This window comes from Gadus chalcogrammus, chromosome 18, assembly GCF_026213295.1.
Source record: "Gadus chalcogrammus isolate NIFS_2021 chromosome 18, NIFS_Gcha_1.0, whole genome shotgun sequence".
Taxonomy (NCBI): Eukaryota; Metazoa; Chordata; class Actinopteri; order Gadiformes; family Gadidae; genus Gadus; species Gadus chalcogrammus.
Window position 1 is genome coordinate 19986144 of NC_079429.1, and position 24047 is coordinate 20010190.

The 24047-nt window shown below is 44.7% G+C and overlaps 1 protein-coding gene across 1 annotated transcript in view; it reads left to right on the forward strand.

Moving 5' to 3' along the window:
- Positions 1–24047, forward strand: part of LOC130371137 (serine-rich coiled-coil domain-containing protein 2-like) — a 51912-nt gene that overhangs the window by 18485 nt on the left and 9380 nt on the right. Inside the window, exons 4-14 of the mRNA XM_056576799.1 lie at positions 271–420; positions 863–1045; positions 1733–1806; positions 2206–2385; positions 13105–13195; positions 13894–13975; positions 14273–14356; positions 14491–14656; positions 16822–16923; positions 17735–17821; positions 21547–21690. Of these exons, the coding sequence (XP_056432774.1) occupies positions 271–420; positions 863–1045; positions 1733–1806; positions 2206–2385; positions 13105–13195; positions 13894–13975; positions 14273–14356; positions 14491–14656; positions 16822–16923; positions 17735–17821; positions 21547–21690 (1343 nt within the window). The remainder of the gene's footprint in view (positions 1–270; positions 421–862; positions 1046–1732; positions 1807–2205; positions 2386–13104; positions 13196–13893; positions 13976–14272; positions 14357–14490; positions 14657–16821; positions 16924–17734; positions 17822–21546; positions 21691–24047) is intronic.

The following is a 24047-nucleotide window of genomic DNA, read 5'->3' on the forward strand; positions in this document are numbered from 1 at the left end:
AGGTGAGTCTTGAGTCTTTTGCGAATAGCGTTCCTCTTTAACTCAATGGATAAGAGTGTGGCATTAATAATGCAAGGGTTGGGGTTATATCCCGACTGGGGCTACCCATGTCTTTGCTGAGTCTAGTAGAGTCTAGCTCTTAGTCTCATATGTTGGATACATTCTCCCGGGTGGTCTTTCTGTGTTGTAACATCCGTCCCCTTCATGTACTTGACCCACATTGTAAACCCATTGAAACACACCAACGTGTCGGTGTTCCTCTGGTACCAGGCAGCACCCCTGAGGCGGTGGAGCGGGTGTCCCACGGCGAGGTCTCCCTCCTGGGGGAGACGCTGGAGGACATGTCCCTGTCGTCCACCTCCTCCCTGGAGCGACACAACGACACCAGCCAGGAGTACATGGACGACTTTGATAACCTCGGTATGAACGAACAGCATTCTCTAAATAATCGGCATGGATTTCAGGGGACTGGTAAATAACGGAAAAAGGGTTGCCAAGGGCAACCATGGCCTTCAGTTGAAACATGTGGTAAAGGTCTTTTCAAGATGCCATAACATTTACTAAGGTGTAGTTCTAGCTGTAGTAGTTTCAATTTTATAGTTCTTTATAAATGTCCATCGGTTCTGAAAATGGACCTTATAACAGCAAACATCACAAATGTAGAAAATAAATCTTAAATACGATTCAATCATACAAACACATATGATCTTTCTTTGAGTCTCAATGCTGAGACAACCCTCCACATGAAATAGTAAACAAGTTAAGCGCCCTTTTAGAGAACCAGAAAAACTGTCCCTCAAACCTGAAATGATTCATATTCAGACAAAACAACTAACAATATCCATCCACTTGCTCTTCCTAGGAAACGGTGGTGTTGGAATCCTGCTTCTCTCCACCAATGACGGTGGAGAGGACATGGCCATGAACCAATCGGAGTCCAGAACACATGATGTGAAAGTCCTCTGTAGCAGCGATGAGACGAGGATGTCAGGGATGCCCAGCTTCCTCGGGGACAGCATCGACTGGAGCGACGTGAGGCTCAGTGGTGAGTGAAGAGCAGCTGGGTTTGGTCCCCCAACGCCCCAAGCCTAACCTACCTCTTTGAGTAGGATTCCCTGCGCCTGATTTCCACCTTGTTACCTACAACCGAAAATATGTTTTGTGACTTACTTCTGGTAGACCATCTCTTAATTAACGGGCGGGGCTATATTGCTGTTAATTCTTTTGCTCTCTCACTCACACTTGCTACAATCTTATTTGGGGGGGTGAAGTCGTAATGTTTGGTTGACATGACTTAAGAAATTCATGTCAATCAAACGGCTAATAATAATAGCCCACGTAATAGTCCTACGGTTTTAAAACAATATGCATTTAGGTCAATATTTGGACCAGGATCAATCCCTTGTTTGAGTGTCTGGTTTTTCTTCCAATGACACGTCTCTGAATTTACTAAGTTGCTGTGGAGGAAGCATCTTGATAATGATTCAATAGAACACTCTTTAGACATACACCCCACTAAACCAGGTATCTATTTATTAGCCAAGTTCAAAAGAATGACATTATTTCTGAACTTTAAAATTGACTAGTTCAAGCCAACCCTGCTCAGTTATATCAAGATCTAGCATTGATACAAACTAAAATACTAAATATTGCCCCGACTTGTTCCATATCGTCAAGGAGGCGGAGTGTTATGAATGAGCAATGACTGACTTATTAGACCCCCCCCCACCAGGTGACCCAGAGGATTACCATTTGAGCAGGTTAACCAGGCAGAGGAGGACCAGCCAACAAGACTATCAGGAACAGGTAAAGACGGCCCGCCCCCAGCCTCCTTCAACCAATCACAGGCCAGGGTTCCTGTTTCCATAGCTCATCAATAATGAATGCAGGGATGAATAGAAACAGTAATGGGAGAGTGACAATGCCAAAGTGGGTTATAACGTGGAACGAATATTATGTCTAATATCTATTAGATATAATATCTAGCTATTAACAATTGTTTAAATAATAAGGAATTAAAAAAATATTTTTATGATAATAAAGTTATTCAAGAATGTATTTTACGTCAAAGTAAGGAATGCAAAACTAGAAGATATAATAATGAACATGTTTTAATTTTTCAAGTCCTTGCTACCTCCATGTCTTAAACCAACCTCCTGGGCTGATCTCTCTGGTTTCTGCTTCTCTGTGGTCCTCATCCACCAGGGCGGGTCGTCTCTGGACCTGTCCCCCTCGGACAGCTGTGGTTCTGGGGGAACGTACATGTGGGACGAGGAGGGTCTGGAGCCCCTGGGGGGGGCGGTGACCTCCGCCACCACCATCACGGCCAACACCGCCAGCACCGCCCATCACAGAGGGAGCTACGACTCAGACCTCAATAGCATTGTGAGGCCTGTGTGTGCGTGTGCATGCGTGTTATATTGGATTGGATTCCCTTTATTGTCATTGTGCAGAGTACAACGAAATTAGGTTTTGTGACCAACCAGAAGTGCAAAAGAGCAGTAAAGTGCAGTTTGTACATGAATTATACAGTATCAGAGCAGCATAGAGGTACAATAAGTGCAGTAAATATAAATATTGTATAATAAAATAGAGTACTATGGGTGTTGATACAGGGGATATGTACATTCAAGTAGAGGGATAATTGTGGGGGGGGGGGTGAGGAACCGATGATGCGTTGCACAGTTTTCACCACCCTCTGCTTTCTGGTCAGAGACAGAGCAGTTGCCATACCATACTGTGACACAGTTGGTAAGGATGCTCTCGATGATGCAGCGGTAGAAGTTCACCAGGATCTGAGGAGACAGATTGGCCTTTTTTAATTTCCTCAAGAAGAAGAGACGCTGGTGAGCCTTTTTGATCAGTGTAGAGGTGTTGAGGGTCCAAGAGAGGTCCTCTGAGATGTGGACACCCAGGAACCTATAGCTGGTGACACGCTCAACCTCCGTCCCGTTGATACGGATGGGGGTGTGTGTGCCACCTCTAGACTTCCTGAAGTCCACTATGAGCTCTTTCGTCTTCTTAGTGTTGAGAGCCAGGTTGTTGTTGGCGCACCATGCAGTTAGGTGCTGGACCTCCTCCCTATAGGCCGTCTCATCGTTGTTGCTGATCAGACCAATCACCGTAGTGTCGTCTGCAAACTTGACAATCGTATTGGAACCATGTATAGTTGTACAGTCGTAGGTGAAGAGGGAGTAGAGGAGGGGGCTCAGCACACAGCCCTGTGGAAAGCCAGTGTTCAGGGTGAGGGTTGAGGAAGTGTTGTTATCCAACCTGACAGACTGTGGTCTGTTGGTTAGGAAGTCCTGTATCCAGGTGCAGAGGGAGGTGTTGATGCCCAGATCAGTAAGCTTGGTGATCAGTTTGGAGGGGATGATGGTGTTGAACACATTCTGACATAGGTGTTGTTGTTGTCAAGGTGGGAGAGGGCGGAGTGGAGTGCTGTGGAGATGGCATCCTCTGTGCTCCTGTTCTGGCGGTAGGCGAATTGGAAAGGGTCCAGTGTGGGTGGCAGGCAGGTTTTGAGGTGAGCCAGGACCAGCCTCTAGAAGCACTTTGAGATGATGGGGGTAAGTGCAACTGGGCGGAAGTCATTCAGGCTCGCTGCAGTGGAGTGTTTTGGCACCGGAACGATGGAGGTGGTTTTGAGGCACACGGGGACAACTGCTTGGGCTAGTGACAGGTTGAAAATGTCAGTCCAGACCTCAGTCAGCTGCACAGCACAGGCCCTGAGAACCCGTCCGGGGATACCTTCAGGTCCAGCAGCCTTCCGTGCATTAGTCCTGCTCAGTGCTGCACACACGTCGATGGGGGAGAGAGTGAGGGGCTGGTGGTCTGCAGGGAGCACAGCCTTGATGGCCACCTCCCTGTTTTCCCTATCAAAGCGTCCATAAAAGTGGTTAAGCTCATCAGGAAGGGAGGCGTCACTGGATGGGGGGGAGATGTTGGCCGGTTTGTAATCCGTAATGGCCTGGATGCCCTGCCACATGCGTCGGGGGTCAGAGTTGCTCTTAAAGTGCTCCTCGATCCTCAGCTTGTAGCAGTGCCTGCCCGCTTTGATGCCTCTCTTCAGGTTAGCCCTGGATGAGCTATAGGCCCGAGCATCACCTGAACTGAAGGCGATGTCACGTGCCTTCAATAGGAGTAGGACCTCTCTGTTAATCCATGGCTTCTCGTTTGGGAATGTGGTAATCCGTTTGAGGGTGGTAACACTGTTGATTTCAGAGTTCATACGTTTCAGAACAGACACCCCCAGGACGTTAGGAACCATCAGGACGTTAGGAACCATCAACAGACACACAAAATGCCAACAGCCATCAGTGATCAGTATGAATAACTTATTTCAAGTATACCGGTAGAGTTTCTTGCTGTGGCCACAGTCAAGCCTCCACAGTGGTTGGGTGGATTCAGTCTGGTCCAGCACGGGGTGTCTGGAAGTCTGCAGATGGCCTGTGATGTGCTGGGTGTCCTCGGCTAGGCTACTGTAGCACTGTGTGTCCTCATAGGGACACATCCGAGCATGGGGCAGGATACTGTAGTGGTAAAGCAATTTTTTACTCTCATCAAAAATTGCAGCACTGTTTCACCTGAAGCCGTCTGCAGTGAAGGGTGAGATTTTGACAGTACCAGCTGATATTGAGCTTAATATCAGGGCTCATGGACAATTTCGGAACTTACTCATAAAGGAAAAGTATACAAACATGACGAAATGTGCTACCTCCTTGACTGCATTATTTGGCTCTACTTTTATGTCAGCCTTTTCCCACATTAAGTCTAAATGCCATTCCACCATGACTGATGAGCACGACCAACTGTCATTTGGAAGCTTGAGAATAGCTACCAGCAGCTACTGACCAGACTATGCAACCGTGGCTGACTCCATTCATTGCAAGTCATCAGTGTATGTACTCAGTATATATAAATAAATATATTTTTAGCATTTTTTAGGCAGGTACAGCATTTTGAAAGACGCTCACAGGTCGAAAGAGTGTGGGCACCCCTGCACTAGGCCCAAACCGGCCATCATGAGAGTCGAGGAGGAAACAAAGAAATAAAGAATCATATATTATATTATTATTTCTAAATAAAGAATCTGTGCCTTCCGGACTATGGGGTCCAGTGAAACCGCATGCCACACGGGAATCAAACCTCAGCATTGAACCACTGACGCCCTCCCCTACTCTCTCAGTGGTTCAAGGCTGAGGTTAGATTCCTGTGTGGTGTGGGTGGCATGCGGTTTCACTGGACCCCATAGTCCGGAAGGCACAGATTCTTTATATCCAGTTTGATATTGTCGGCCCGCGTGTACTGGGGGGGGTCTGGGACTGTAATCAGCGATTAAGGTGGCAACAGCCAATGGGAAGAACCCAGCACCAGTTCCTCGTCACGATGACTCGTATATCTGGAATCAAATGCTGACAATTGGACCTAACTCATGATTTTTTCCCTTCTATTTGAAATGGCTTAAAGTGCTGCTTAGCTATTTGACAGAGCAACAAGTCCTTGTGTCTTAAAATGTTGCTGAAAACATTCTGTTCAGTAAAACGGTGGAAAGGCAGTGGTTGACAATGTAGTTGACTGTCCAATCTGAACCACTGAGTTTATGCTGCACAGCGCGGCACGGACACGCGAAGGACTCAATGATCAGGTTTATCTAACACTGGACGTCTGGTGGATAGGTTTGGATTAGCAGCTTTCCACACGTTCTTCAGGGTCCTAGCAACATACCAGGATAGTTGTCTTGTGACACTTTCATCAACCTTTTTCTATGTTCATGTTGGTCACGAGACATGATTTAAAGCTTATTTGACTCTAAATCAATTATGTATCATACAATAGCGTCCTATTCTCTTTAGCCCCTAAAGGGAATAGAATAAGGGGCATTCTCAGTGGGCGCGAATACTACCTGGGGCTCGGACTTCGATTTTTCTAGCTTAGCAGACGTAAAACATACATACGTATACGTCATATAAAAGTCTAATGCAAAGGGAAAAGTAGCATTTAGTATTTAAAATGTGGGGTGGCGCTGGGCCCACATTACATTATCTACAGCTGTATGGCTAGTGGACTCATCCAATGGTAAGTTAGCAAGTTAACCTAAGGTTACTGGAAGCTATTTCATTAGAATGAAAGGACATTAAGTGAATTAATCGGACTAAAGTAACGTAAATTTTACTTAAATACGACGTCACAACATTATAAACTAAGTCTTTTGTTACCATTTTGATTGAGAGACCCCTAGCAGCAGAAATAACATAAACCACCTTTAGCTGTATGTATCAATTAAAAGCTTTCTTTAACCTAGAAAGATGGTGGAGGAGATATATAAACTCATGAACAGTATATATAAATGCTATATATTTACTCTATATAAAGCTACTGTAAATATAGCTACTCTATTCAGCCCTGAGGGGAAATGAAGGCGTTACATCAATAGTAGTATTAATAAGGTAAAGAGGTGGATAGAGAGACGGGGAGATAAATTGAGAATAGTAAAGCCAGGGTGCTTAATATTGCAGTAGGACGGGACACTGGCCTGCCACAGGATCTGGGATGAGGTCAGTCTCTGGGTCTGGTTCCATTCCCTCTTGGCCTTAAACGACCAGCAGCCTGCTGGCGTCATATTAAAGGGACCCCATGTGTGATGAGGATAATCCATTACTTTAACTGGTTCGTCGCTTGTCTCTGCAGCATGTGAGGGCTACCAATACAAGCAGTTACATTACTTGTTTGTATTGTTATTATTGCTAATATTCCAATAAATATAAAGGTATTTATATGATCTATTAATAATTGATGAAAGGCATGTATAATGTTAAAGGACCATAATTAGTGAACACACCCCAAACGCATGTTTTACATCCATCTGAATTTGCATGCTGACCAAAAAAAACTTTTTTATAATGATCTGAAAATGAAGAACATCAACCCGAACTCTACCGTTGTTTGCAACAAGTTGCAAACAATACATTTTTATTTTAATCATATCCATCCATCTATGCTTAGCTCAGCATTAAATGTAATGTCTCAGGTAGTATCTTGAAGCCTCCTTCACATCTTCTCTTGCCTTCAAACCATTTTATATCTGACTAATCTTCCAGGGTTAGCAGGGCTACCTTTTATAGATGACCCTGATTCTGCCCTAGAATCATCTGAGTGTCCTTTTAAAGGCTGCCTCCGTCTATTACAAACCTTATTTACAAATTTGACTGTAAAATATTGAATGTTAAAAATCGGTAGCTAAATAAACAAATAATGAGTCAGTACGTTTGATTTGGAGAATAAAATATTATAATCTATTTAAATAACAATTAATCTCTGCGAGTGCAAGAGTAATGCCTAACGTCTGAATGTATGTAGCGCCATCATGTGGATAATCAGCAATGTACACCCATTTAACACAAATATTAAAGGTCCCATGACATGCTATTTTATGTATTCTTTAATATAGGTATTAGTGGGCAACTAACACAGTATTCAAAGCCTTTCCCGAAATTCAGCCGTGGTGCAGAGTTACAGCCACTCCGAGCCAGTCGCACATTGAGCTTCCCCCAAATGCGCTGTTTTGGTGTCTGTAACTATAATGCAAATGAGAAGGAGCGAGGCGGGTCAAGGAGGAGGGTGGGGGTGTGGCCCTGAGCAGCTTGCAGCCACGGTACCATGCGCTCTATTTACAGTGGATGTATCGCAATGGCGAGGCGCACACAGCCTTTAGCTGTGTTCTGTGAATATTCTAGAACACACGGGAGTCCTGGAGCTCTATATCTAAATATTATCATATAGCCTACATAGATATCTATATCATATAATATATATTATCACGGCCAAAAGTTGTGTGAGCCGATATTATGAATCTCAAACGACCGCGTTGGGTTCTCCGACGTTCCTGGTTCTTCAACGTCCTCATCAATGTGAAGTAGACTCAACCGTGACAAGGAGGAGAAAGAGATTGTTGCCGGGCAGCGCTTAGGCACCTCCGCCTCCGGCGGTGGTCCCTCAGCGGGGCTCAAGCGGAGACATTCGCCGCCAACAATCCCTTTCTCCTCCATGTCGTGGTTCATGTTCTTGAGGGAGTCAAAGCCAAAGTTCCTTCCCCCCAATTCATTCTCAACCTTGGCTGAGATAACCCCCAATGTGAGTCTCGTTGTAGAAATACCAGAGACGAGAGTCCGACGTGTTATGCGCCATAACAACAAAAGCAGAACGGTTATCCAAATAACAAGGAAGTGTACAACACTTGCGTTACAATTGCCTCAATTGCCCCCTGGGGACAAATAACGTTTTTTTTAATTTAATTTAATTGAATTACAGTACTGGAGCTCTATATCTAAATAATATCATATAATACATAGAAATCTATATCATTTCATACATATTATCACGGCCAAAAGCTGTGTGCGCCTCCAGACGATATTATGAATCACAAACGACTTCGTCGGGTTCTGCGACGTCTCTGGTTCTTCCACTTTCACATTAACCTGAAGTCGACTGAACCGCGCGCTGCCCGCTGCCGACTGCCCGCTGCCGGGCGATGGTGCCTCGCGGCAACCGGCGGCATGTCGCAGTTCATGTACTTCAGCGAGTCAAAGCTAAAGTTCCTTTCCCCCAATTCCTACTCAACCATGGCTCAGATAACTCCCAATACGAGTCTCGTTGTGGAAATACAAGACACGTCAAAGAACCGACAAGAAACACTTGCGTTACAGTGTGTGTATTCACACACACACACACACACACACACACACACACACACACACACACACACACACGTGGCGCTCGCACGGTCGAGTCTCATTGGCGGGCCAACGTCTCTGGGCGGGCCAGGCAGAGTAAGGGGAGGAGCTGAGATTCTTGGTGACGTCATGAATACAGACATTCCAAATCAGCGCGCTTGAGCCTCCGTTTTTTCAAAGGCGAGCAGAACAGCTAGTGCTCGTTTTACACCAAACGCAAGTTTTAGCCACTGGGGGACCATAGGCAGGCTAGGGGAACTCATATTTATGTTAGAAAACCTCATAAAGTGAGATTTTCATGTCATGGGACCTTTAAGAACTCCATCCTATTATTCACAATGTGTAGCCTGACCCAACAGAGGAGGAGAACCATTCTAGAAAGACTACCATGTCTGAGTGGCACTAAAGTGTTGGTTGCACTATTGCTGGCGGGCAGGGGAGACGGAGGGGACATGTTTTAGATGGCTTAAGGAGTAACAACGATGAATTCTTTTAGATCATCTTGCTTGACTTGCATTAAAGATAATTTCAATTGTATCAGCCCATCTTTCACATGCTTTTCTAGTGATCACGCTGTGTGAACTCAAAAAACGAATTTCTTTCTTCTGAATTAATTCCACAGTACTAGCTATCAAACTTGAATTCGACAACAAATCATAATTGACTGTCATTTCAAAATGAAGTCTTACCTGTCGAATATTTTAAATTCACAGGTTGTCGTCTCTAATACCACAACCAGTGTAGTCTTTATTAATGTGCTGAAGTGCCAATATGAAAGAGATTTGATTATGATCATAGCTTATCTTTCCCCCCCTTCAACAAAGACTTAAATGGAAACAATTGTAATGAATATATTTGGTACGATCCATTGAGATCCCAAACTGTGTCGCATTCCTCCTTTGTCTTTTTTTGGTTTGTAATTACTGTTTTTACACAGAAAGTCTCCATAATACTGAAGCATCTCAAAAATGTACACCTTTTCTTCACTGGCCACTAGGGGTCAGTGTTGGTCTTGGTTGATACCTATCGATGCACACTGTGTGTGTGTGTGTGTGTGTGTGTGTGTGTGTGTGTGTGTGTGTGTGTGTGTGTGTGTGTGTGTGTGTGTGTGTGTGTGTGTGTGTGTGTGTGTGTGTGTGTGTGTGTGTGTGTGTGTGTGTGTGTGTGTGTGTGTGTGTGTGTGTGTGTGTGTGTGTGTGTGTGTGTGTGTGTGTGTGTGTGTGTTCGTTCAGTAGTTGTGTCAGCTGGCTGGTCATGCGGTCTATTTGTGATCAGTCACTAAGCCCCTGACTCAGGTGATAAAGGAGCCACAGAGATAGAGAGAGATGAGGTTGTGTGTTGTTGTACTTAGCTATGGTCCGCGGGACATGGGAGAACTCCGGGTTAGGTTTTTCTCCTGACAGCAGAGGATTCATCCCTCTGTGGTGTCTTACCTAGTGGAACTGCGGAACCTTGTTCACAGGGAGAGGAGAGGGAGGTGGGGGGAGGAGAGGAAGGAGAAGAGAGAAGAGAGGAAGGAGGAGAGGAACGAGAACAGAGGAGAGAGGGAGGTGGGCAGAGGGTATGTGGAGGCGTTGAGAGGAGAGGGTGGTGGAGGAGAGGGAGGTGGAGGAGAGGAAGGTGGAGGAGAGGAGAGGAAGGTGGAGGAGAGGGAGGTGGAGGAGAGGAGAGGGAGGTGGAGGAGAGGGAGGTGGAGGAGAGGAGAGGAAGGTGGAGGAGAGGGAGGTGGAGGAGAGGGAGGTGGAAGAGAGGGAGGTGGGCAGAAGGTAGTTGGAGCAGGGCAGAGGAGAGTTGGGGAAGAAGGAGAAATGGGTAGATGAGAGGGATAGAGAGGAAAAGGGGAGAGGAGAGAAGAGAGATTGGAGGCGGGAAGAGGAGAGGGAGTTTGGGAGAGCAGACGGATATGTGGAGGGTGGAGAGGTGAGGGGGAGAGTTAGGAGCAGGGGAGGCTGAGATGAGACTAAAGGAGAAGGAAAGCACATGGAGATGGAAAGAAAAGGAAAAATAAGGATTTGGAGTGATCTAAGTCCCTAAACAAAGATACAGAGGAATTGATAGAAGAGTAGAGAGCAGAGGATAGATTAGAGGAAGGGAAAGGGGAGAGAGAGGGGGAGCCATGAGAGGTAAAGAGAGAGGGAGGGGATGCATGACTAGAGTGAGGAGCAGAGGGAGAGGAGAGTAAGGGGAGGCTCTGGAGAGAAACGCAGAGGGTAGAGAAGAACCGATGAGGAGAGAAAGAGAGAGATGAGGGAAGCAGTGTAGAACGGGAGGAGGGGGGATTAGTGGTAATGTGTGCATGTGGACCACCAACTCTCTCTGAGGGGAAAGTGCCTCCACACACCTGTGTGTGTGTGTGTGTGTGTGTGTGTGTGTGTGTTTCTTGGCTGTTATTCAAAGGGAATGTTTGGTTTCCTCAAGGGTCAAAGCAGTGTGACTAAACTTCAAGCAAGAAAGGTTGGTGTGTGTGTGTGTGTCTGTGCACCAATGTGTGCGCGTGCATGCGTGTCGTCCCCAAGCAGAATGGTGAGGAGGAGGAGGAGGATGAGGAGGAGGAGGAGGAGGAAGAACCCTCCACAGATGTATTGTAGTACCAAAGTGCTCTCCAACTCCTGTCCTAGTTTAGCAGAAACCTTCCTAAACTTTTACCACGTTTCTTTTGATGGGAACTGATTGTCATTGCGCACAAAACATGTGCTTGCTGTGTTTCCATGGTGACTCTTGAATGGATTTCTTCATGAATAATTTTAGAGGGGGTATTTCCTTTCTGTTTTTTTGGTTTAAATAGATACAGATCTATCCCCATTGATGGGGTCTCGCTCTTGCTCTCGCTCTCTCTAGCTCTCGCTCACACTAATATATAAAAGGAATTATCATTGATCTCATAAAATGAAGGGCATCGATGTAAAGTCTCAACTTATGAGAGCTCTGACCTTATCAAAGCAACCTTCACCCTACATTTGTTTTATATTTTGTACTTATTTATATATATTTATATTATGCATTCTTTTTTCGCTTATCTTGAGCTGAGCAATGATCAATGATCAATGACGATTTGATGCTTTCATCCAGCAAACACTTTTAGCGACCGACAGTGAATTCAGTTTCATGTCATTAAGGAGCATCTATTTCAGAGGCATTTTGCTCAAGGATGTATACAAGTTAGGCTGCAGGCATCAGGAACCCAGTACCTTTCATCTGGAACACCCTAGCCACCGATTACCACCCTGCCTCCATCAGGGTTTAGCTCCCATGCCCCAGATGGTTCCACTGGCTTGATGTAAGTGTTCTCTCTCAGGCACTTTCATCAATTTAAACATAGAAAACAATTCGTCAAATGTTTCAAGTTTAGGGAAAGATGTTTCTCTCTCTCTCCATTCCTCTCTCACTCTCCGTTTCTCTCTCTCTCTATCTCTCTCTATCTGTCCGTTTCTCTTCTCCGTCTGTCTCTCTCTTCGTTTCCCTCTCTCTCCTTCCGTTGTTCTCTCTCTCTCCCCCGTTTCTTTCTCTCTTCCCCGTCTCTCTCTCTCTCTCTCTCTCTCTCTCTCTCTCTCTCTGAATTTTTAAACTGCTAAACCGGTACCGTCGCGGATTGGCACACCCTGCAATTTCACTGCCTTGCCTGTGTAAAACCTAAGGGGTATATTCCGCCTTCGTCAAGGAGCCGGCTTTCTTGGTTCGTTGGAGTAGGCAGGAAGACGCACAGCGATCTCTTTAGAATAATTTGCATATTCTAAATATTTTTTTATTCAAGACACTTGCATGCAAGAATGATTAGACGATATCTGAGTGTAGGCTACAAACTCGAATAAGTATTTACGATTTCCAAAACACCAACATATTCTTTATTTGACTGACCCCCGACAAAAGCCCCTTGTATCGCAATGCCGTCTAATCGCATATGCATGAAAAAGAAACCCCCAATATGTGTAGGGTGTGAAAAGGGAAATTGGGGTGCGAAATCAAGCCGGTATTTTAACTCAGTCAGTAATCGTTTTACCCTGCCAAATATGCCTGTCTTATGCCCGCCTTTTTCCCGGCATGGTTCTCCCAAATTTACCCTCTCGGACACTACACATATTGGAGGTTTCATTTTCATGGAAATGCGATTGGACAGCTTTGCAGTTCCAGGGCAGACTTGGGTAGAGGTGTTGCTGCGTTGTCTCTACCACAGAGACAACACATCAACATGAGCAGTTCTAACTGGAGAGACGGTGAAATCCAGGCTTGGCAGTGTAAAAATGCCTGGTGTAAACGCGCGGACCATGCCGGGAATGAGACGGCATATTTTGCCGTATAAAACCTCTATCTCTCTGACTCTGTCTCTGTCTATCTCTACATTTTGTTACTTTGAACTGTGTGTGTGTCCCTCCAGGACCTACTGAACAATCTGGACTCGTGTGATCTTGACGACGATGACCTCATGCTTGACGACGAGCTCCCTGAAGACCCGTTGCTGCACGGCGGTATGTGTGTTTTTGTTTTTCTGTGTGCACATATAAATAGAGGTTGTTAAGAAAATAGAATTGGTCATAGGGGTGTGACGAGATCTCGTGCAACGAGATCTCGCGAGATTAAACTCGACGATATTACCCGTCGCGTTAAAAATCTGTCTCGCGAGATTTCAAAAAAAATAAAAATAAAAAATAAAAAAAAATACCGGTATTACCGTCGAAGATGCCCCCGCCACTTTTAAATGATTTGTTTGTCAGCATTTTGGGTACCCGGCGGAAATTATGAATGGCAGTAGAGTGACTGATAAGACACGGACAATACCAAGTTGTCAGTGACATACTTGGTCAGACTCTCTGTTTGCGCTATTTGCACTCTGTATTGACGGAGTAGAACTTTGATTTGGTTTTGCACATAATATTGTTTGCACTTGAAAAAAAAGAGAATTATTTAATTTACTTCAACTTTTATAAATTTTAGTTTTAGTTTCAATTTCATGAATGTTAAGAGTTATAATAAAACATTACAAAATGCATGTGCAACTCGGTTAAATAAAAGTCTGTTGGTCCAGTCATATATTTTGTCATTGTAGTTTTCTTAAAATCTCGTCTCGTCTCGATCTCGTGAACCGAATATCGTGTCTCGTCTCGTCTCATAACCTTTTCATAACCTCTATTTCCTTTGCTTGATTTGTTTGGTCCGATTAATACAGATGGGGATGGGATCACCCACATGGCCCAGTGGAGGATGCCACAGCTCTGCTGGGGAACACAGGATATCCACAATGACAACAGGCAGGATACAACAACCAGTTGTGCTTTGTTCGATCCATTACACCAATGAATTATTTAGATAACTTTTCTATAACTGTATATTACTTCCACACTCACCTCACTAACTTGCATCCTTTGCAGCACTACCCCTTTTAGCTAGCGTCAGTCAAAGCGCTAACCGTACAAGCTAACCTATGTTACTACACTCACCTCACTAACTTAATTACTTAACAACAGTTACTTTGCCAACCCAACTAGTTAAAATCCCTCACAGCCCTAGCTCCTCACACTTACATCAGCCTCTCCTGTCCCTCCCAGTGAGTTCCAGTCCTACCATCTGACCGAGGACCCTGGGAACCAAAGGAGCGACAAGGAGCTCCTCCTGGGTCTGTCGACTGCAAGGTAACTGTCCTCCGTAAAGTCACTGAGGCTAAGGTCGCTTTTGGAAGTGATGGTATCTTATTGTCTTAGCAAAGCATCACTAGACTGCAGAGGGTCCCGATAGTATATGATGTTACCCTGGTTCTCCTTCATAGATCTGCTGGTACCAGTACTGGTCTGAGTCTATCCCTGAACCGGGACCTGGACCTTGATTTGAGTCTGGGTATGGATCTCGGTCTTGGGATGGATGTGGAGGAGCTGGCTGATAACTGCTCTGCTGTCCGAGCTCAGCTGGAACACCTGCAGAGACTCCTGCTACAGGTGACTTCATCTGTTCCATCCACTCACTCTCTTATTTCTAGCAACGCACTGTGTTCAGACACTGTTCTCCAAAGGTCCTTGCACCTGGTCCTTGCACCTATAAGGAGTTCATTGGGCAATATTATAGACAGTGGAAATCTGAAGTCTGAAACCTGCTGTCTATTTATGTACTCCACTGTGAAGCCTAGAAGGTTTGTCAGATTTAATTGTAGTACTAATGGCACTTCCTGGTCTATAAATGTATGTTTACCATGAGTGGCAGTTCTCTTGAGTGATTCCAAGATATCAGGGACAAAGTAGAAGAAGAAACATGTTGCAATTCTCAAAAGAACATCTGAAATCACAGTATAGCTTTCTCAAAGAGAACATCCACAAGGAAAGAGGATAGCGTGGTGGGAAGGGAAAACCCTTTTCTTAAGAAAGGATAAGCTCTGGATATACTATACATCAGAGGATGGACGAACCCACATCGTTTCACCATACATTTCAGAATCATTGAGTTGAATTGTCTGTCTGTCTGTCTGTCTGTCTGTCTGTCTGTCTGTCTGTCTGTCTGTCTGTCTGTCTGTCTGTCTGTCTGTCTGTCTGTCTGTCTGCATCATGATGTAAACAGGCCCTTTATCACAGTTAATAGTTTAAAGCAGTGGTTTTCAAACTGAGGGCGCGCCCCCCCTGGGGGGCGCCAGAGTTCTTCAGGGTGGGCGCGACGTGAGAAAAAAATAAACCTGAAGAAAAAGTCGATGATTCAAATCATCAATCGTACTTCAACTGTAGAAGTAACCTAACTAAATCAATTTTCAACCGTTTATCTTCGTGCAAACCATTTAACAAATCTACACATTTGTATCTTCAATCATATCGAAAGAGAATTTCGTTATCATTTAAAATTTCTTCAGAATCACAGTTTTAGTTTCATACCGCTTCGTTTTCAGCTGTTTTCATTGAAGACGTCAGCCCATTCTGATACACCTACTTCTAGACATCGTAACTCATTCATTTTTCAACCGTTTACCATCGTTCAAACCATTGAACAAATCTACACACTTGTATCTTCAATACTATCCAAATGGAATTTTGATAGCATTTATACTTTTTTCAGAATCACAGTTTTAGTTTCAAACCGGCATCGTTTTCAGTTGCTTAAAATAATTTAGGTCACCATAGCAACGCCGGTAAACAAACCCCGCCGAATAGTCGAATCTCTTGACTGAAAAAGCAGATCAGATTCGACTCTGAAAATTCAGAGTCGGGGACCCTGAATGAATCTGTGTAAACTGGCAGTTTACACAGATTAAGATGTTCAAATGTATTTAAAAAAGGTTAAGCTAAAACATGCTTAGATAAAGTTGTTAAATTGTGTTGGGAAATGTGTTTAAAAACGCACAAAGAAGTTGTAATGTTTCAGAAATATGTTTAAAATGTTTAAAAAATATGTTTCAAATGTTTAAAAAATATGTTTCAAATGTTTAAAAATTATGATCAGAGATGTTTAAAATGTGTAAAATAATTAAGATAGCTTTCAAAACACAGGTCTTTAGAACTTTTTTTTTTGGGGGGGGGGGGGGGGGGCTCAGCTGAATTATTTTCTCTGAGGGGGGGCTCACTCTCTCACACTTTGAAAACCCCTGGTTTAAAGTATCAAAGCATTTTCTGGACTGATGTTATGACCAACGCACCAGCAAACAGGGGGATCAAAGTAAACAACACATCTCTACCTTGTCAATGTGATTGCACACAATCGCTATGCACAATTGTGTGTGTGTGTGTGTGTGTGTGTGTGTGTGTGTGTGTGTGTGTGTGTGTGTGTGTGTGTGTGTGTGTGTGTGTGTGTGTGTGTGTGTGTGTGTGTGTGTGTGTGTGTGTGTGTGTGTGTGTGTGAACATGTTGACAATGGCAGTTCATGCCAATGAGCTCCTGTGGGGTTAGCTCCCAAGCAGAGATGTGACTTCATCACACCACCAGCATCATGCTGCAGAACATGTGTTGGAATCCAAGCCTCCACACATTCAATAGAAATAGAGAATGACCATGAGATCTGATTTTGTGTGTGTGTGTGTGTGTGTGTGTGTGTGTGTGTGTGTGTGTGTGTGTGTGTGTGTGTGTGTGTGTGTGTGTGTGTGTGTGTGTGTGTGTGTGTGTGTGTGTGTGTGTGTGTGTGTGTGCAGGAGGGAGGGGGTGAGGAGGAGGATCTAGAGGACACCCTGACCACAGACACCCTTAGCCCAGAGGACTCCAACAGCTCAGAGGAGCAGCCCCTCAACAAACAGGTGTGTGATTAAACCTGTGATGGGATACCTTTCTCTCTCCCCTCCTCTCTTTTCTCGCTCAGATCTTTATCTTCCATCTTTCTAATTTCTCTTTCCTCCCTCTTTTTCTCTCTTCTTTGATCTTCTTTTCTTTCTTGACTATCTTGCTGAAATCTCTCCTCATTTTGCACCTCCTGAGTCCTAACATGTCTGTTCTTCATAATTAAACATTCTCAATAAGCAGTGGGAGGGACAGAGAGATAAACAATCTATCACTCTCTCAGACTCAATAAAATCCCCCTCTTCCTAAATCCCTACCCATCTATCTGTCCGTTAGTGTGTATGCGTGTGTGTTATCTCTTAGATGATGCAAGTCAAATGAAATGAGGGAAGGATTGTTGTTAACCCTAAAAGAACCATTGAACCCACAGTTTCAGCTGGAATTCAAAAACTGAGATTTAGCATAAATGTTCTGAGAGTTTATGAAAGAATGTTATCCCCATGGTTACGACCCACGCCAACTTTGTGAGAGTTTTCTAGTACCATTGTTGTCTATGATGTTAAAACCACGTATATGAAATGCGGCACACACCATAGCATTATACAATCATGATATACAAACAAATTACCACGTTTAAAACAAAGAACATATGGTTTTGGGTTTACTGGCTTTTTTAGTAACAAACTTCTAAGTGTCTAGGATTATGTTTGTGTGTGTGTGTGTGTGTGTGTGTGTGTGTGTGTGTGTGTGTGTGTGTGTGTGTGTGTGTGTGTGTGTGTGTGTGTGTGTGTGTGTGTGTGTGTGTGTGTGTGTGTGTGTGTGTGTGTGTAGGTGGCAGAGCTGTTTTGCGAGGTGCAGCAGCTAAGGGAGGACGTGAGGAGGAGGGATCAAACCATCGCACAGCTAACACAGCAACTGGTGGGTGTCGCTGTCTGTCTTTAGGTCTGTCTGTGTATCTGTCCCTCTCTCTCCCCTCCTGCTCTCTGTCTCTCTCTCGCTCTCTCTCTCTCTTCTGTCTCTTTTTCCTGTCTATCTCCTCTCTGTCACTGTTTATCGCTCTCTCTCTTGTCTCTGTCTCTGTCTCTCTCTCCTGTCTCTATCACTCTCTCTCTCCCCCTCCCTCCCCAAACATATTCGTTGGGGTTTGCAATCTCATTTTTTGCAGCTAACACAGCAACTGGTGGGTGTCGCTGTCTGTCTTTAGGTCTGTCTGTGTATCTGTCTCTCTCTCTCCCCTCCTGCTCTCTGTCTCTCTCTCGCTCTCTCTCTCTCTTCTGTCTCTTTTTCCTGTCTATCTCCTCTCTGTCACTGTTTATCGCTCTCTCTCTTGTCTCTGTCTCTGTCTCTCTCTCCTGCCTCTATCACTCTCTCTCTCCCCCTCCCTCCCCAAACATATTCGTTGGGGTTTGCAATCTCATTTTTTTTGTGGTTTTGTGTTTAGCATTTATGAGTAGTTTCCATTGTGCCGAATAATTAGAATTGAGCTTCGGGGATCATGGGTTTCGTTGTTCTTTCCGACAGCCCACAGCGATTATTTTTATTTTTTTTCTGTTTTGGACAACTTGTGTGACAGATGAAAATGGTTCCTTTTAGGTTGTAAATCAGCACCTTTGAAATGTGTGGTGTCCTTTAGGAGACATGTGTTGATGCCTTTAATGGACAGTGCCAGTGTTTTGTTTAAGATGAATGACTTTCATTACACTGGGTCTCCCACCTCGTGGACAATGTGGGGTACGATGGACATTTAATGCATCCTTCCTGCCCTGAAGGAGAGGTTGTGAGGAAACGGCTGGCCTCTACAGCAGCCTCTGGTCGTGTGGAGAAGCAGAGGGCTGAGCAGAGCAAGGATCCATCTAAGTACTGCCACTCCAAAACCAATTTAGCACAGAAGACAATCTCACAACAGAAAATAAAAACAAATACTTCATGCTGTGAGCAGAAACTCAGGATCAAGCTCAACTTGGATTAAGACAAGGAAATATGAATCTAGAGATTATTGGCCAAATAAGACAGAGGAGTCGTGAATCCCAATGAAAACCAAGACAGTGACAATGTCTAGAATCCCCCGTCCAGTCAGGTTGGTCTGAAAATAGGAATACATCTTTCCATATCCCAAACAATTTATAGATTATGTTAAGGAGACACAATTGAGAGCCAGAGATATTTCCCTTAGCAAGAATTGTGCCAGCTTAAATCAAAAAGAAGCCATCCTCACTTTATTTCTTTAATGATAACTTGTATATTTCTTCTTCTCAGCTCCCTCTTTATGTGTGAAATGGAAATAGCCAATTTAAACATAAAAGGAGTCAGAGATGACTTTACAAGGCCACGCTGTTCAGATTGAAGTTAATATGGCCTTCCTGCGTGAATATCTTAAATATTTGATGATATGACCAGGTAAGAATGCTGAAAAGCAGCACAAAATTAGAAGTGGGGTTTATTCAGTACAACTGTAGTGAAAGTAGTTTAAATAATATTATTCAAAGATTCAGCACAGAGGAATATTACAATTTGTTATCAGGGTGTGATTTTATTTACAATGAAAAAGCAGAGCATATCATTAAGCACCACATACTGTCTCTTTAAACACTGAACAGTGGAGGAGGAATAGCTCTAGGCTGTATGGAGAGGGATTTAGTAAGGCAGAAGTAAGACATGAGTTAGACAGTAGTAAGACATGGAGTAAGACATGGGGCTCTATCTTGCATCCGGCGCAAGTGACTTAGTCACTGGCGCATGTGTCGTTGCTAGTTTACAACTGGCGCAGAGCGTTCTTTTCCCACCAGCGCCACTCGCCGGTAAATTAGGGATTGATCATGCGCCGCAAGGGGCGGTTCGGCGGAAGGAGGAGGCGTGTTCTGGCGCAAACGGTATTTTGCCGTCTCTGAATACCATTAAGCTACTGACCAGGAAATACCTGGTTTAAAGTCAGTGGCGCGTTGTTCAGACGCTATTTTAAGGGCGCATGCATACATGCGCATGCGATGCATACGGATTGCTTGTGCACCTCGCGCATACACTTTGCTTCTCTCATCTACCTAGCCGCACATTCTTGGTAAATTATTTGGGAAAGAACAGCTGATGCAGCGGTAATAAGTTGTAGCCTACTTTTAAATCAATGCATCTGCAAACACCGTACAGCAAACACATATTTTCTACATGCCCATAACTTTTAGGATTGATGAGTAGGCCTATTTGATCGTGAAAAGCATTGTTTTACCGCGAGTGAGTGTTAAAAAGAATGAATGAATGCGGGCGCGCGTGTGTGCTCTGTAAGGCGCCCAGTTTCCAACCTCGAAATTTCACTTCATTTAAATTTAATTTGCATGGTATTTCTTATCCTTACCAGATGCCCGAACCACCTCAGCTGACTCCTCTCTAAGTAAAGGAGCAGCGGCTCTAATCCGAGTTCCTCACGGATGGCTGAGCTTCTCACCCTATCCCTAAGGGAGACGCCAGCCACCATTCTGAGAAAACTCATCTCGGCCGCTTGTACCCGCGATCTCGTCCTTTCGGTCATCACCCAACCCTCATGACCATAGGTGAGGATAGGAACGAAGATCGACCGGTAGATCGAGAGCTTTGCCTTGCGGCTGAGCTCTCTTTTCGTAACAACGGTGCGGTAAAGCGAACGCAATACCGCCCCCGCTGCTCCGATTCTCCGGCCAATCTCACGCTCCATAGTTCCCTCACTCGCGAACAAGACCCCGAGGTACTTGAACTCCTTCACTTGGGCAAACTAAACACGTAACGCATAATACAATCAATGGCAATGTCTATTACCGCGGGGACACATGCATATTAGGATAGCATACAATACTGATAAGAAACAATGTTTATAATGTATTGCGTATATCATTAAATAGAACCACAGTTACCGCATATCATATGTTATAGCCTATCATACGTTTTCTTTGCCGAAATTTATTTGAGGACTCAGTATATTCCATGTGTGAATTAGGCCATATTATTTGGCAATAAACTAAGCCATTTGCAGTTTGAAATTCTCGGAGACTGCAGACGCGCTGTCAAAATATCAAGTCGTCCGATTCAAATGCGCTCATGGCTCTTAAAGGGGATGGGAGCTGGCACTCTCATTGGTTTGTGGCACGTTACGCCCAAACCACACCTACGGGTAATTAGGCTGCTTCAGACCAACCCTTTTGACACTTGCGCCGTGGCGCAAGCGTCATTTATCCGCCTGTAAAATAGCGATAGCGCCGTAGAACCGCCCACAAAACTACTTGCGCTTTGCGCTTCCTACTTGCGTTTCAGACCGTTAAAATAGGGCCCATGGAGTAAGACATGGAGTAAGACTCGGAGTAGGACACGGAGTAGGACACTGAGTATGACACGGAGTAGGACAAGGAGTAGGACACGGAGTATGACACGGAGTAGGACATGGAGTAGGACATGGCGTAAGACATGGACACTCACTCCACATAGTCGTAAGCTGGAACGACGGTCAGAGTCACAGGACATCCAGTCCAAAAGCGTTGTTCGTGGCAGCCCAGACGGCTGATCTCAGTTCAACCAACGTCTGAGTCAGACCATCACAGCTCTTTATTCAGAAAATGTGTTTTTCATTTTCTTTGTTCTCTGTTATAATAAATGATTGTGTGTGTTTGTGTGTTTGAACGCAGACTGTTCCCGTGGCGACTAGCAGGTGTCACTGCCGGGAGACGGGGACGGAGAGGCGGACGGACGGACAGACGCAGACGACGGTAGCGGACGGAGGGCGGGCATGGCTGCACCAGGCCTCACAGACACCCTGGAGGGAACACAATGTGAGTGGGACCACACGCTGGCACCACATTATGGATGACCGTAAGGGTCAAAATCACGCCTAATAGTAGCATTGATTTAAATCAACTTAAATCACAGCGTTCTGCAGTCATAACGTTTTACAGTAAGAAAGGCGAAGGTTGCGTTTTAAACAATGTTTTTCACGCCTGTTCCTGAATGTTGGCACGGCGCTATTGGGGGTTTAATGGCCCTGAGCAGCTTGCAGCCACGGTACCATGCGCTCTGTTTACAGTGGATGTATCGCAATGGCGAGGCGCCCACAGCCTTTAGCCGTGTTCTGTAAATATTCTAGAACACAAAGGAGTCCTGGAGCTCTATATCTAAATGATATCATATTTTACATAGATATCTATATCATAAAATATGTATTATCACGGCCAAAAGCTGTGTGAGCCTCCAGACGATATTATGAATCTCGAACGACCGCGTCGGGCTCTCCGACGTCTCTGGTTCTTCCACGTCCACATCAATCTGAAGTAGACTGAACCACGACATGGAGGAGAAAGGGATTGTTGCCCACGATTGTTGACCGCGGTTGTCTCCCGCCGGAGCCTCGCTGCCGAGGGACCTCCGCCTCGGTCAGCGGTCAGCCCTTAGGGTTAGCCTATTGCAGCGCCGAGGCGGTGGTCCCTCGGCAGCGGTAATGGGGGCTCAAGCGGGAGACATTCGCGGCCAACAATTCCTTTCTCCTCCATGTCGTGGTTCATGTACTTCAGGGAGTCAAAGCCAAAGTTCCTGTCCCCCAATTAATTCTCAACCATGGCTGAGATAATCCCCACTATGAGTCTCGTTGTGGAAATACCAGAGACGAGAGTCCGACGTGTTATGCACCATAACACCAACAGCAGAACGGTTATCCAAATAACAAGGAAGTGTACAGCACTTGCGTTACAGTCCTGGAGCTCTATATCTGAATAATATCATACAATAGATAGATATCTATATTACCACGGTGAAAAGTTGTGTGCGCCTCCAGAAGATATTATGAATCACAAACGACTTTGTCGGGTTCTCCGACGTCTCTGGTTCTTCCACTTCCACATCAATCTGAAGTAGACTGAACCGCGCGCTGCCTGCGGCCCGTTGCCTGCGGCCCGCTGCCCGCTGCCGGGCGGTGGTGCCTCGGGAAGACCGGCGGCAGCTAGCATGTCGCAGTTCATGTACCTCAGGGAGTCAAAGCAAAAGTTCCTTACCCCCAATTCCTTCTCAACCATGGCTGAGATAACCCCCAAGACTACAGTCTTGTTGTGGAAATACAAGAGACGTCAAAGAACCGACGTGTTATGCGCCATAACACCAACACCCTGTAACTTGCGTTACAGGGTGTGTAATCACACACACACACATGTGGCGGGCGGCCAATGCAGAGAAAGGGGAGGTGCTTAGATACTTTATGACGACATATGGGACCACATTCCAAATCAGCGCGCTTGAGCCTCTGTTTTTTCAAAGGCGAGCAGAACACCTACTGCTCGTTTTACACCGAAAGCAAGTTTTAGCCACTGGGGGACCATAGGCAGGCTAGGGTAACTCATATTTATGTTAGAAAACCTCATAAAGTGAGATATTCATGCCATAGGACCTTTAACATTGTATGATGGACAGGGGGCATTTCCCCCGAGACTGATATATGACATTTATTTTGAAGATGGACAGAAAAATCTATTAAATATAGCTTTTCATTTGGTTGCCTTATAAACATAGCACAAACAAACTACTCAAAGATATGGGGTACTTAAACGAGTGGTAAATGCACATCACTATAGGCAGGCACATGGAAGCCAATCAAAGCCATCATGTTTTCAATCTTAAAAGACTTTGAATTTTGTAAATGGAAATATAAACATCATTGAATTCAACATTTAAATATGAGGCTTTCAAAACAAGGTCATCTGAATTCCTAAGATGTGTATTCAAAACTAATAAATTCAAAGATTGCATTTCAAGTTGTACTATTTCAATAACTAATCCATGTTCCCTAATCCATGTTCTCTAATTCAGATACAAAATTCTGGTAATTTATTACTCGTATTCACGTTGTCATAACCTACAGCAGGAGCAGGGCATTCCAACACAGGCCTAAGCCGACTGCCGGCCTATCAGAGCGCAATCTGTCAGTCATGTGATCAGAGACATCTGCTCTAGAATTAAACTCAGTAACGGCGAACAGGGAGAATAATGGGCTAAGTCGTCTGGTTTATGTCCCTTATTCAACCTCGGACCTCAATGAGCTCAGGGGTTCTGATGAAAATAAATGTATTCTATGCCCTATGAGACAGCACGATATTAAAGCAAACACTATCCCCTCATTGAACCATACATTTGTGGTGCTCTGAGC